Genomic DNA, 14761 nt, shown 5'->3' on the forward strand with positions numbered 1-14761 from the left:
TCAATTAAAGCTTGCTGATTCACCTTCGCCAACTCAAGCCTGGCTCCTCGATGCAGAGATTAAGCACGCTTGTGTCAGCTCAGCAAGAGCCAGAGTATGTTTGGTCGAGAGCGGTGACCGGAGAATTTGCGCAACATTTCAACAAATTAGCTCCCAATTAGGAAGCGTTCGACAAGCTAAATCGTGATGGCCACCGAACGTAAAAAGCCCCTCATAAAGCATCAACCATGTGAAGTGAATCGAATCGCCTTAGACGTTTCATCTTTTCCTCCGGGTGAAGTGAAATATTTCCTTCCAAGCTAGCCCTCGATCAGGGGGCTCTTTTACGCACGCACGACATCCCAGCCCTATCTAAATTATCAGCAAATTATGGCCGGCATGTTGGGGGTATGAGGGAGAGTGTGTGTTTGTGGGGGGAAGGGGTGGGGGTGGACGAAGGATGGCTGGCGAAAATACTGGCATTTGCAAAATTACCGGCCTCGCGCATGCCGGAACCGGAACTGCCGCCGTGTCGGAAGCGCAGTCACTCGGTCGGAAATAAACCTCTCGGAATGGATCGATCGTAGTGACGAATTTTAATACCGCCCGGTCGTAATAAATTTCACCCCCGAGCTCTACCGATTCCGTGCCGGGCAGAACCATCGAATCGTCCAATCAAGCGAAATAGAGGTACGTGTATCGAATCCGAAAGTACGTGATTTTTAGGATTTCTAGCACCCCCGTTTTTTACCTCAGGAACGGAACGGGGAGTCTGGTTGTGGACTCCACCTTGAAGGTGTTGGATTTACTCGATCGTGTTTTCCCATCGATGGAACCGGCTGCAATCTGGGCCCATTTCCGCTCAAAGCTACACCTATAAATGTGTGATATATGTGTACGTTTGAGTTCCCCAGGGTCCACCGTGTAAGGGCTGCAAGGAATGGGCGCTATTGCAGGCAGGTAATGGAAGTGGGCGATAAATTTCACTCAAATGCATTAGCGTGGTGAAGGACTAAGGGGGTTGATTTCGCGCCACCCATGCGGACCGGAACCGGAAGTGCACCCGTTGAAGCCACCGTTCCGGAACACTGGATTGGGAGGCCCATAGGTAGAAAGGTAGAAGTTTTCTTTTTCCATTTCCTGCAACCGATCCGTATTAACTGTTCGACCTGTCGTTCCGGTGCAGTTGCAATCGGTTGTAAATAATACAGCGAGCTTGGAAAATCCCGCTGGCTGCTAGAGAACGGATGCCATTAGCGGGTCATTGCCGTTGATCGAAGGCAGGCAGGCAGCATAATGCCTTTAATTAGTGATAGGTGATAATTTACCGTCTTCATACGAGGTTCAGGCGTTGTTGTTTTTAGATGCCGCTAAATTTTCGTTGACATAAATCCGTTCCAGAGGAATACGCTTTTGATTTTACGGTAAGCCAACGTTCCAGCTCTAGAATGGCGTCCATAAAACCAGCATCAAAATGACGCCGTTTTCAAATCGTCTAATTACACCGCTTGATTAATCACCGGTTGTGCTACATTTGCGGCTGACCAATTATCAATTTTCTGCCAACCGGTTGGCCTTCAACCATTGTGCTTAATTTCATTTTTCCCTTTCAAATGCAACTGACACCTGAGTGTCACCGGGTGAGTGCTCGTAGGAAGCGAATTCTAAATTACGCTCCAGTGGATTGGAGCCACCACCATGAGGCCTGATTTTGCGGTCAACGTTTGTCGTGCTTTCCACCGCGAGTTCGGTTAGCTTTGCGGGTTGTGGCTTGTCCTTTGAAAGCTTGTAGTGAAAAAATAGCTCTCAAAATGCTAATTTTGGGCAGAGTTTTCCTATTCAAGGATACTGCTTATGTAGCTATAAGAAGTTATTATTACTTTTCCAAACGATCTACGTCCAAAAAACTGCTCTCGACGACGATGGAATGGGTGAGTTTAAATAAATGGCGGCACATTTCTCACAAAAAAAAAACATTTGAGCGCGGATTTGTTTGGAAACCAAAATTAACTCACGTCCATCCGGGGCAAAATTCAATATTCTCCTCATTAATACCCAGCTAGGCCTTGAGGCTGCGTTGGCCGAAACGGCGGCCGCTCGCAACGAATCGTCCGCTGATGAATTATTTGCCCAACAATTATGTTACGAAAGCGAACGAAATCAATCAGCGTGGGATCTCGGTAAAGCGCCCAAGGGGCACTCGCACTTTATGAAAGGAAAAACAATTTTAATTGGTTTTTCATCCAACGGCAAGAACGACCGAAAGTATGAAGAACCAAACTCATCCATCGTGAGCGCAGGTTCAACATAAGCCCGTTACGAAGACGCTTCTTTTGCTTATACCGACGCACCTAGCCAGCTCAGCAATCTTCAAAACGTCCATCAACAATGGAGCTAGATTACTGGTGCAGCAATATTTCCAAGCCTACTCCCATTACCGATATATCGTCGTACAAACCACTCGAAAAACACTTGTTTGACGGTCTGGTAAGAACAGGTCTGGTGAGCGAAATCACACAAGTTATTTCTGGTGGATTCTGGCCACCGTATTTAAGGTCTAGCCACCCCAAACACGCTTCGAAACGGCCGTAATCGGAAAGCCACAGCATTAATTTATTCATAAAAGCCCCAATGCCTACGTGGCCGCTAAGACAAAGCTCTCCTTCTTACGCACCTGTTCTGTCCTTATCAAAAAGCACACATACATACATACAAAGTTCAGTTCGACATTTGAATTTTCGGTCGATCGGCATCCTCGCTGAATCCCCGGGTGGCTCGGCTGATTGTGGTGTGGTTTGTTCCATTTCCGGATAATCGATATCGAAGGAACACTAGTTCCTTTCTTGATATTCCCCTTCCGGCCTACCACCCTAACACATAAACGAACGCACCAAGACGAAGCCAGACCAGGCCAGCCCGGGAAATCGATGTTTTCTTCGGTGAAACTATCTGATTTCACCTTCTTGGCGCGTTCGTAGTAGCAGAAGCGGAAGCCGACTAAACAACATAACCCGAAATACGAAAGTCAGGTACGTTTAACGTCACTTCCGCTGGCTCGCCCACCCTTTGGATCGGTCGAGACAGGCCGTTTTTCCCATTATCTCAGCATAACGTACACCATACTGCTAAGCCAGCTGCCAAACGAGCCATGCCAGCCATGCCAAACTTCAACCTCCAGCCAGGATCTCACAAGGACTCGTTTTGCCATTGGGTGAATGGGGTGGGTTGGCCGGGAAGTCGATCGAAATGTTGAAATCTTGTTTCGGTTTCAATTAGTGTCAGCTTGGCGTCGATGTACGCTCTCTGATCCCCGCTCTCGACTCAAGCGCTTCACATTTAAAGATCCTCCGGAAGGCATTTAGCCTCTAATAAAACCGTTGATGATGATTTACTTACCGTGCGGCCAGAACGACGAGGCTTTCCATGTTGAACCATGTTTCGGAAGTATGTGTGTGTGTGTGCACGAGAATGTGTACTTTCTTCGTGAAACTCAAGTGGCTGAAAGCCCAGGTTTTTGATGATGCTTCTTTTTATATCCTTTTTGTGTGTCTGTTTTCTTTCTTAAATAGCTTCTTTCGATATGGTTAAAGACTACTGCTGCACAAGACGGCGAGAGACGTCCAGTGGAATGTTTCGATTCTGCCCTATACTTGTTGCAATCTAAATTTGCGTTTTATCAAACGCATCGAAACATGCGTCCACGTGTCAACTCAACCCACCAAAACGCAACACATCTGCCCGTCGCTGCAATCCGATGATGGACGCTGTAACGCCACCGCACACTTGTCCATGCACGCGCCTCGATACTCGTGACAAGTGATGTTTTTCGCTGGTTTCACTGAAAAAGAAGGTGAAGAAAAAAATAAAGAACCTCCAACATGCGAGTCAGTAGAAATCGTTTCACCGAGTATGGTGTTACGAAGAATTGTGTTACCTTCATAGCAGCAATCCACCCCGAGATGGCCATTTTCCGGACAGAGGCCGCTGTTGGCGGGCCTATGGTTGCATTCGCTCGTCTGCACGCACACACCACCAAGCATCGCACACGGGCGCTCCATTTTGTACAGCTTCACTCCAAGGTAAGCTAGAAAACGATGGAATGGAAACACATTTAAAGCGTGACGTGATGTTTTTTTACCTCACTATGATGATGATCGTGAAAATAGCATGTTTCGTGGTTTACACAAGCCAGTACGAAGTCACGTTCTCAATGTTGCTCTCCGCGTGGCAAATTTTCCAACGCAAAAAGTGAAAATCTAAATTGTTCTCTTATCTCTGTACCTGTCATCAGGGAGACAAATATTGCTCTACGCTCACGCCACAATGCAGGGCCATGTTAGGCGTCAATATTTACGCATCGATACAAGCGATCTAGGGACATTTTTCACGTGCCGAGCGTTTTCGTGACATCCTGCCTGGGTGCAAGATATCACAAAAACAATAAAGCCTTCTCTGGATCTAATCCATTTCCATCGGCTTGTGATGAAGCTCGACGTGCGTTCAGTGCACTGCATCGAAGGGTCGCGTGATAGATCCCGACATACGCCTGACCGTGACGTTTCCATCGTCCGTTTGCAGACGAGATAAATTAGCATACGTGAATTACGTGCCCTATTCGAGCCGGTATCTCCTCGGCTTCAACGACCTGGTCACCGACACGGACACGCATCCTTGACTGGTGCTAATTGAACCGCGACTAATTCACTCCGCTTCGCTCCAGTAGCACCCAGTGCCGGCCACAAGACCGAGTGGGCAACCATGCGTCTCCACCGGACACAGCATCGGTTCAATCACCGGACACGCTTCGGCTGCATCGATTGCTCAGCGCCACCGTTCTGACACGTTCGCTAGCCTGGCTTGAACCATGCGAAACACAAAAACCTTACGCCCGAAAATGGAGCATCTTCTGCATGTAATTGCACCACCGGTGTAGAGTAACAAACGTGCCCCTTGGCGATCGGTTGGGTGTGCATTTCGGGTCTCATTAGAGTGCATTCTCGCCTGCCTTGTGCGATGATTCGAAGCCGAGGTGCGTACGACTGCTTTCAACGATGCTCAGTTGATCGCGCTTGGTGAGTTGGCAGATGGTACAGAAGGAGCAACAGCACCCTTGCTGGAATAGTACCAACACGAAGCGAACCAAATCGCCGCTAGTCACTATCTGCCACAGCAGTCATCCAAAAGGATGGGTGCTTTTGAAGCTCGCTTTCTAAATCCGCGAAAAAAATAAAACACAGGGATGCCAGTGGCGCAAAATTACAGCCTCAACCGCTAACGAACTGGAAACTGGCAAATAGAACCCGTTCAGAGCCACGGGAAACGCACAAAGGACCTTCAAAGGGCACAGCACGTAACGTTACGTTACCATGCCAACATCATGGCCTGCCAGGGACACGATGGTGCTGGGCACGAAATCACATCACCTGTTTCGGGATCGAACGGGACGGTTTGGTTCGATTTTCATCGCCTTTGTGCCAAAAATCGTCGCACGAACGATATAGGTACTCGTAAATTTCATCCCATTACGGTAGAGGAGCTAAAAAACAGCTTCAAAAAGGCGAATCTCCCTTTTCACCGGCCCAGACGGCTGAGACTCATCGCTGAGCTCCATAAACATTCCAATCGTATCGCGAGCCCCGAAAGCCCACACGGTCCGGGAAATGCTGCAACTCGATCATATTTATCGAATCGTGGTTTATCGAATTTGGTGGTTTATTTTATCTGACCACAACCGTGTCCAACCGGGGCTGGGAATTCTTTTATTGTTGTATATATACACACATTTTTGCTTTCATTCTCTCTTCAAGGCGAGCGCTGCTCGTCGAAAGCAAAGTATCACGCCACACTGTCGCTGGCTAAACGCTCAAAACATCATCGTGCCGTAAAAACGCAATTTTACGGTGATACCGTTTCTAGCTCTTGGTTGAATAGATGACGCCTGGGACGACGTAAACGAATTTTCACCATTCGACACACGGCCATGCGTGGGCGTTTCCCTAAACCGGAGCGCCGGAAACAGCACACGAGAAACGCGGAACAGCCCGTCGGAAGGAACGGTGCGGTCCCTGAAGCACGGCAAATGGAAGAGAGTAACCAAAGGGAGCTGGTAACAGCTGGCAGTCCACTTTTACCCAGTCACATCCACGGGTTCCGCATCCGCAATCAGACCATCAGGAAAACGGAGAGTGAGCTTTCAGCCCCCCAGCTGAGCAAACGAACAAAACGAGCGACGTGGGCCCTAGGCGGACTGCTTCCGGAAGCGAAACGCTTCCGATGGGACCGTTCCCGAAGCATTTTCCCGCTGTGTCCGGCACCGGTGGCAGTAATGCGCGGACTCGACGCAAGGCGGAAGAAATCACACGTTAGCGGCCATTTCCGGGACGCTCGCTGACGAAAGTGGCCAGCGTCCAAGCACGGTCCAGCACGGCTTTTCCCGGTCGACCACCGGAAGATAGTCAGCCAGTGGGTGGATCTCCTTTTTTCACAACACTTCGTGCGATTTCTGCACCTTTCCCTGGGCGATTAGGTACGATTGGATTGGCCCGTAACCTGGCCGTAGCGGAATTATCATGCAAACGGCACACGGATCTCGGCTCCCCCTGAGGGCGGCTCGTGCAAACGTCCGTGCAAGTGCCATTAACATTAATAACATCATAATAAAAATAATTCACCCCATCTCCGTCACCGTGCCCCCGGGGGATGGCAATTTTCATCCATTTTCATTAGAAGCAACCTGCGCCTCCCTTAGCTACGGCCAGCGGGTGAAATATTTTCCCACACACCAAGGTCCATCCGTTGATTACGCGCAAGGAATCGATGCGTGGAACCGGATCGTCTACCACGAGCACGGTTGCATACGTCGAGCCACGAGCTATCTATCGCGAACTGTGGACGGAAGTAAACGTGGCACCGGAAGCGAATCCGGAGCACCGTTTGCAGGTGGCTCGTGTGTGTGAGAATCAACGCGAAAGCTCGCTTGACGTGGCACAATGCATGAAATAGCACGCTCTAATCTGATCTGATGGGCGCTTACCGGCAACGCGATGCTTCCAGCTCGATGATCTCGCCCGCTGCTCTTGGAAGCGTCCTAACTAACGTCGATAAAATGCAGCCTATTTGGTGGGTTAATGCAGCCGTAAATCAAGCTCTCCGTGTGCGATAAAATCCCGAGATACCCATGCTCTCGGTTGCATTGGAAATCGGTTCCTTTGAAGGTACGGTTTTGATTTTTCATAAAGCATAACCAGGGAATAAATCCAATGCCACCTTTCCAGCTCGTCGTTAGGTCGTGAAAAATGATCCCATCCGAGCGCAACTGACGAACCAAACCGAGCAAGGATGAATGATGTACGTAAGTAGCATGCCATCATTAACATCCTGTCGAACGCAGATCAATATTGACACACATTCGGCCTCATTCAACAAACCAAAGCAAAAACACAGTTATCAACACTCCCGCCTTTGCTCGCGTCACGTAAATTCCCCACCAACCACCAGCGTCCGGCGTAATTTATTATTAAACAAAGCAATCCATGCCGTAATGACGCGGCAATAAATGATTGTGTGCGAAAGGAGGACAACCACGGCCCGGGCAAAGGCAACAAGCAGACAAAAAGTAAACCAAACGCCTTATCCCTCGACAAACACAAGCACCCGAATCCCTGTGGGAAAGTATCCTGCGTCCCCTAGTGGACGGAAACCGAACGACAAAGCCACCAAACCTCCCCAAACCCTGGTGTGGCGTTATGATAAATAGATATTCAATCAAACAACCTCCAACAAGCAATCATTAGTCATTCACACTTCTCCGGCTCCCGACCGATTGTGGGTTGCGTTTCCCGAGAACTGAACAAGCTCCTTTTGAGGCTCCTTCCGAGGCTGACTGCGAGTGGTCGGGTGGAAAACGCTCGTAATTACTACCGCTGTCGGAACCGGTCCTACCGGCGCGCTCTCTGCAGAACTGCATTCCAAGTGGGGTGCCCAGGGCAGCAGGGTGCCTCAATTTACGATAATTGGAAAATAATGTAACTGTTCAGCTGCACAATCGATCCCGGCGGAATACCTAACCGACCAGTTGCGATTGGCTTTCCAATCGTCGTGACTGTCGTCGTCGTCGTCGTCGTCCTGTACTCGGAGGTAAATGGTGTAAAATGGGCTCACACCTTGTATGTGTGATACGCATTATGCTGGCCATGTTTTGGCTGGCAATATGCCAAGGGAAGCCTTACTTTATGCATCTTCTGACGTGTGCAACTTTAACGCTCGGTTTCGTCGATTGCAAGCCTTGCAAACGAGTATAGTTTTGTGCTTAATAAAACAATAACATTTACGGGCTTTTTCTTCTTCGGTACGACAGAAAAACACATCATTTTGCTCACACACTCATACTAACACATGCTCGGAGAACCGGAAAGGCCAGCGTTTGTTCACCATTTCGCCCGAAAACGCCACAATCGGATAGCAATTACTGACGGGTGCAGACACCCGGTTTCGGAAGGGGACATCAACGTGCAGCAAAGCTAAACCGTCGCACGATCCAATCAGCGGCGAATTGTTTTTAAGCTTGTTTTTGCTCACTTCCGCCGTCGACTATTGGTCCGTTTTCACCCCCATCCGGGAAATTCGTAGCGCGATTGAGCATTCCAACTGTTAGTTCGTGGCTCAAAAAGGAAGGTCATTTTTGTTAGCGATTTTTTCCCCGCAGTTGTTAGGTGCTTTCGTCGTCATTTTCCAACCCGACGGAAAACAGCAGCAAAAACAAATCGGCTTCCTGACCGAGGTACAGGACGAACTGGAAATGAACGCAAGTGAAAGAGCACTCTTTCGGATAATAGCGGCGCAAATGAGCGTGGCAGAATCGTAGAGTGGAAATAAAAACACACAAAACAGGATAATATTTTCACACCAAACCGACCAAACGAAACTTGTCGCTGCGCTGCTGCAAGCGTAGTCTCGAAAGAGGATTATCCTCACAAGGCTTTCATTTCCAACGTACATTAGAATGCGTCCCAGTTCCGGTGTCTGTTGCATCGCATGCAAATGTGCAACTGCAAGTAATTAGTGAGCGCATTCACGAGCTTGAGAATTATTCAGGTGTGTTTTCTTGGTTTTATTTTGATAGGCATTTGAAAATTTGAATCAATTTATGTTATGAAAGCACCTGAATCAACAATTTGGCCATGTTTTTTGTGTAATTCAACACCTTTTATAAGTATGTGTTGAATTTTCTTTCCTCACCTATTAAGATTTGTTAAGCTTATTCAGTTTTAATATTGCAACAGCAGCAAAATCGACACTCGAAGCTTCAAATACCACCCAAATCGGTCCAAATCGTGACCCAAGCCCATGACAGGCTAAAAAATCGATTCCGTAAAACTACCCCAAGCTCCAGCTCTCATTGGACTGCCTTTAATGTCACTGCTTTTCCGCCGATCAGGCTGGCATCGGTTGATGGACAGCTTTATTTTCTTCCGGCCGATATCTGACACCCGCCTCCGAGCCAGCGAGATTGCACCAAATAAATCATGGCGTAAATAAACGCTCGCACGCTCCAATTTGGCCACCGGTATCCACTGCGTTCCTGTTAAGGGCAAGAATTACCCCCAGCAAGATGACTCTATCAATACCACCGCTGCTTGGCCGCTGCTGTTTACCGAACCCACCCCGATTTTGTCACTAAATCGATCACATCGGGCGTGAATGAGTCGCTCGCGTCGAAAATAAACACGATATTATAATCAATCATCATCGATGCCGGCCAGGATGCTCTCCTGGGGGAGGACTGAGGCGTGTCCGGTGGGGGTTTGGTCAAATCCACCCACCTCCCTCAAACGAAACGACGCCATTTTTACCAGTTAGCACGCACGCCATTCACGTGCCCTTGGCGATCCCGGGAGGGTTCGCTTTGTTTCGCGTTCGCCTTAATGGCTTGGGCCGAGTCCTTGGCCCTTCCAGCCCGCTTAGGGTAGATAATCCCGAGGACGCGTAGAAATCCAATCTCGACCCGTGGCACGAAAGACACCACCGCCTACCACGATCAATCACCGTTCGTCAGCCTGGGCAGGTTTGGCAGTTCAGCATCGCACAAAGCCACCCAAGTAGGCACCGAGTACGTCGTGCGGTGAATTTCAAAAACCCTTCGCCGGCTCGCTCGTTAACACAGAGACATTGATTTGGGGTGCGAAAAACTACTCCTCCCTACATTGCAATGGAACAGCCAGCACGAGCTCGAAAGAAAACAAATAAAAAAAACCATGCGCCTCCTCCGAGGGCTGATTTAATTACTGGTCCCACGTCAAGATTTATGGTGTGTGCCGTACGCGCCCAGTTGGGGCCCTTTTACAAATCAGCAAACGCAAAATTGCTGCCAACTTGTCCACTTCGCCTCGCGAAAAACACGCTTCGAGGCATTTGCTTCGATCATTCCGGGATCGACTTTAGAAGAAGAAAAAAGAAAGAACTTTCCATCCCTAAGGCGCTTCGGGCTGCAACGATTTACTTTCCCAACGATGCAGCCCGCATCGTCAATACAGGTTCGTCAGGCGGACAGGTCCGGGTTTTGAATGATTTATGAGCATTTTCGTGAAATGTTGCCATTTCCCGGCACCAGCACCCGTACCAGGGTGGAGGAGAAAAACGTCAACAAATTTCATTTCTGCTTTCACTCACCAAAACGCCGAACTGTAGAGTCCCCCGTCCAGGTGAGAGGCCACGAGCGGAACAAGCAAGAGTGGGAAAGAGAGGACAAAAAATGCCCCATGTTTACTCTAGATGACACAAGCTGACGCGGGGCTTGTCTAGGATATTTATGAGCAAAAGTTTGGTTCATTTCGCCGAGTTTTGCCACGCTCCTGGACGGCGTTTGCAAGACGGTCGCTTTTCTCGCCCAACAATCGGCATCGAGAAGGCAGCCTAGGAAACCCGATGGGCAGGATTATGCAACGAGTTTGCTTCCGTGGGGAGAAAAAACTCGTAGAAACATTTCTTTCTAATTTTTTTTTCCCCTTCAAGGTATGATTTATTCAAGCATCCCTAATGCCCCGTGGGTGTGCGAATCGCATGGATGATGTCAAATGGCGATCGAGAGAGCAACAACCGGCCGACTGGCACCAACGAGACCGGCTTATTTCGTGACGGCAATCATTATTTCTCTGCTGAAAATAATTCTCCAGCCTCCCCGCTCGAAGGTACGTCGGAAACAATCGTCGAAATTCCGCGTAATCATAACTTTAATAGTCCGGCGCTCGTTGCACGGGGCGGATCCATGTCACCGAAAATATCTCGACCGAAAGCGACGCGGATTCGGGGGAAAATTGAAAAGACAAGTTCGAAACCACCTCCACCGGATCCGGTGAAGTTGGGCAGCTTTCCATCCGCCATGTCACTGTGCCGGAGCTCATTAAAATCCGCCCCAATCCTACGTGCATCATTACCATATCTTTCTCTTTCGCGTCCAGAGCAGCGACTGAAGAAGCGGCTCTAAAAAAAAGCGCACACTCGGCAAAGAAACCGGTGAGAAGAAACTTTCGCCCAAAACGCCCAAACGCAAACGGCACGGGCCACGTGGCGACATCGCTCAAAAAGCAGCTGCTTTTAATGTATCATCAGTGGCTAACCTGGGGAAAGGGGCACACCGAGAGACTGAAACTTTCCCGGAGCGATTTCCATTCCAGCGAATTGTCATCGCGAGCATGAGGGCCAACTTTTGACTACCTCTGCTAAGGCTGGTGGGTTGGTCTCGGTATGCACCATTTTACAGGCACCCCTTTCGCGGATGGAGGTCTCGGAGACAGAAGCTTTCCCGGAACCCATTAGTTTCCGCCGAAAGTTGCCCAAATTGCTGGTTGCGGATAAAACTCACCCTGCTCAAAGGGTGTGTCCGATGGTGGGCCGAAACTTCTTCGAGGGAACTCAGCTCCGTTTCGAAGGATGCCTTGGAGACCCGAAACTCGTTTCGTGTTTCCCTAATTGCCACGTATCGTGTCCACAACGGCATCTGGTGGCATTCTGCAGCTCCCTGTGAAATTATTCTCCCATCCGACCGATGCATTAAGCGAAATAAAAAAACACAATGATCGCCTTAAAACTTCTCGACTCTCTCCGTGCTAGAAAAGGCGAAAAAATGGCCCCGAAATGACCATTTTGTGCGTCAGAGGCTCAACGACAGATCGGCAAAAAGAACAGCAACACTGGCACCCGACATTCCTCCAGGCCAAATGACCCGGCCTGTCAGCGGACTAGAAAATCCCATCTCGCTGCAGTCACAACCGAGACGCGTTTTAAATATTCTGCTCTTGTGTGGCGAAGTCCGTTAGGAGTGAAAACCACTCACACAAACACACCACAAAACACGACCCTCTCGGCTCGGGCCAAAAAAGGACATTTCGCAAAACGGTTCCGCCGCGGGCAATTAATGCAATTAATTTGTCTGTCCCAGCGAACCGTCCACGCGAACAAGGCATGGCATGGTCCATGGCCACGATCAGGATGAACACCGGCTGGACCAGCCTAGCCATGAAAATTTCTGCAAAATCGCTTCCTGCTTCAATCCTTTTTCCTCAAAATGCCAGGATCGCCTTCCCGGCGTTCAAATTAAGCTTCATTTCAGGCTCAACCGGGCCGCACCTGGGTCGAAAGATTAGACCCTGTGCAAGTTGACGGTGGCGACGATTATTGAATATTGCAGGCAAATTTGCACCCAAATTGATGCATTCCCTCCGGGCTCGTGATAGACGATGCCTTTGCGGTCAGAAATCCTTCCCACCCGGGGGTGCTTGAAGTGAGAACTTTCCAGGCCGGGTAATTACGCTTTACTACCCACGGTTGTGCACTCGACTCGAGCAAAGGCTTTAGCAAACCGATACAGTTCCATGCTGGCAAGCTTTAACTAAATTGGGACGGTGTCTTTCTACGAAATCTTCGCGAAATGTCTTTAAATTTATCGCGCCATCTGCCATTATGGTATACAAGAAACGTAAACAACAGTGGCTACTTAGTTTTGATAAAAATAATTTCCTTCAACACATTTAGATCTTTCAAAACTTCACAAACATTTTGCCGATAACTGTGTTAGACCAAATGAGCAACTCCTCAAACGCTCTCCGGCTAGAATTTTAAAAGCAAAACATTTGCCAAAAGAAGATAAACTTCATTCCAAAATACAGTCAGATAAATTTCACATAGTTTTACACTCCCATAAAACTCGCCCCCGATCGATATTTACAGCTCGATAAGAGCCCTGTCTGCCCAGACGATAGCTCGCTGCAACCATTTCACGGCTCAACCGACCCAATCCAACCAGAAGAACCACGGTAACGTTGACGCACCCGGGTGTCTTTCGAGCACTCTTTCAACAGCGCAAACCATCAACGACCCTCGAGAGTGAATCAAGCTGGCCGAGCCATTGTGATGAGCGGAAGCAGCACGAAACAACCGACAAACCACCCCCGTAGTGATGAAAGGAAAAACGCGAGCGGAAATTAATAATCACGCACTGCACGAACACTTACATTCCTGCGTTTCCGTCGACGCCGCCGGTTCGTCCTGGACGGGTAGCGGTGGAATTTCGGCGCTGTCACCGATGCAGACGGCCAGTGCCACGAGCAGCAGCAGCGCGACGGCGTTGGAATTCATATTTCACCGGTACCGGTTGCGGTGGCTGGTCGTTTTATTATACCCGCACGAGGCTACGGAAGTAAAGCCGCCAAACGCGAACCCGAGGCCGGGCCTGGAGGTCACGCAAAAACCGCACAAAACTATGCTAACAATGTCGTCGACGGCGCGGCCAAACCGCGGATCGCACTAGACTAGCTGTTGACGCTGTTGGAAGAGATGAAGAGAACGAGTGTGAGAGAGCGTGAAGCGAGATGAGGCGCTGGTGGCTCGGTTGCCCTGGCAACGCATCACATCTCCATTGCGACCGTCCTGAGCTCCTGTTCGAGACACGCCCGGTCGCATGGAGGACACACGTGGCCACAAATGTTTGCACAATGTTGCACCGCGCCATCGCGCCATCGCGCCATGAGTCCTAAAAAGGGCAAAAGGCGCCTCCATTGTTCGCTCCACGCTCGATCTCACGCACGAACAGGAACCCGGTACGCGAGTGGCACGTGGTTACGGAACAACCACGATCAGAAGGGTGCGCGAAAAAGGCAAACACGATGACCCCACCACAGAGAGCACTGTTACACATGGAGACCCTGTCCCGCAGGGCCATCAACCGAAATCATTAACCTACGCGTGTACAACGTGACAGCCCGATCGGTTCCGGGCGCAAGCGATACGCAAACGGCTACGCAAGCAACGGCACGGTTCGTACGGATCGATGTAAGGCGCTGTCCCACGAGCAACTGACTGGCAGCGATGAGTAATCAATTGCTTTTATATGGACTTATGGTGTGGCTCTTCGCTTTTTGTCACTCTTGTTTTTTGTTTTCGTTGGTTTTTGCCGCCCCAGCATACATTCAACCGCATTTAAGATTCACGGCCTTCCCTTTCCCGGGGGGCAATTGTGGAGTCGAGCTCCCCAACATGCCTGCAACGGGCGGACGTGTGGACACTTTTCAAAACATTAACTGTGGAGCAGTTTTATTCGTACTAGCCCACATCCCGTCACAAGCGCCCTTCGGTGGGAGGTGCGCTGTCGCATTATCTCGCACCCGTAATCTAACATGACACCACCCCATCCCTGGGTGGGTGGGGGTTGAAGAGAGAAAAAGAAAGAGAGAGCGAGAGAATGAAAACTCGGTTCAACCGGTTTGGCCACCATTGCCCCCGTTCGGGC

At 49.6% G+C, this 14761-nt stretch overlaps 1 protein-coding gene across 1 annotated transcript; it reads right to left on the reverse strand.

Moving 5' to 3' along the window:
• Positions 1 to 3467: 3467 nt before the first annotated feature.
• On the reverse strand, positions 3468 to 14321 carry LOC128723724 (U-scoloptoxin(19)-Tl1a). Its single transcript, XM_053817489.1, has 4 exons — positions 14216 to 14321; positions 13488 to 13797; positions 3914 to 4063; positions 3468 to 3817 (listed from the first exon to the last, which is right to left on the reverse strand). Exons 2-4 carry the CDS (start codon positions 13609 to 13611, stop codon positions 3690 to 3692), a joined length of 402 nt encoding a protein of 133 aa, XP_053673464.1. The 5' UTR covers positions 13612 to 13797; positions 14216 to 14321; the 3' UTR covers positions 3468 to 3689.
• Positions 14322 to 14761: the final 440 nt, after the last annotated feature.

This window comes from Anopheles nili, chromosome 3, assembly GCF_943737925.1.
Source record: "Anopheles nili chromosome 3, idAnoNiliSN_F5_01, whole genome shotgun sequence".
In the NCBI taxonomy this organism is placed as follows: domain Eukaryota; kingdom Metazoa; phylum Arthropoda; class Insecta; order Diptera; family Culicidae; genus Anopheles; species Anopheles nili.

Bases quoted from the DNA above. Each gene is read 5' to 3' on its own strand.
- LOC128723724 (XM_053817489.1), bottom strand. From the start codon at position 13,611: ATGAATTCCAACGCCGTCGCGCTGCTGCTGCTCGTGGCACTGGCCGTC. The intron at 4,064-13,487 runs GTAAGTGTTCGT...ATCGTTTTCTAG, and splicing joins GTCGACGGAAACGCAGGAAT to CTTACCTTGGAGTGAAGCTG. The intron at 3,818-3,913 runs GTAACACAATTC...CTTCTTTTTCAG, and splicing joins GGTGGATTGCTGCTATGAAG to TGAAACCAGCGAAAAACATC.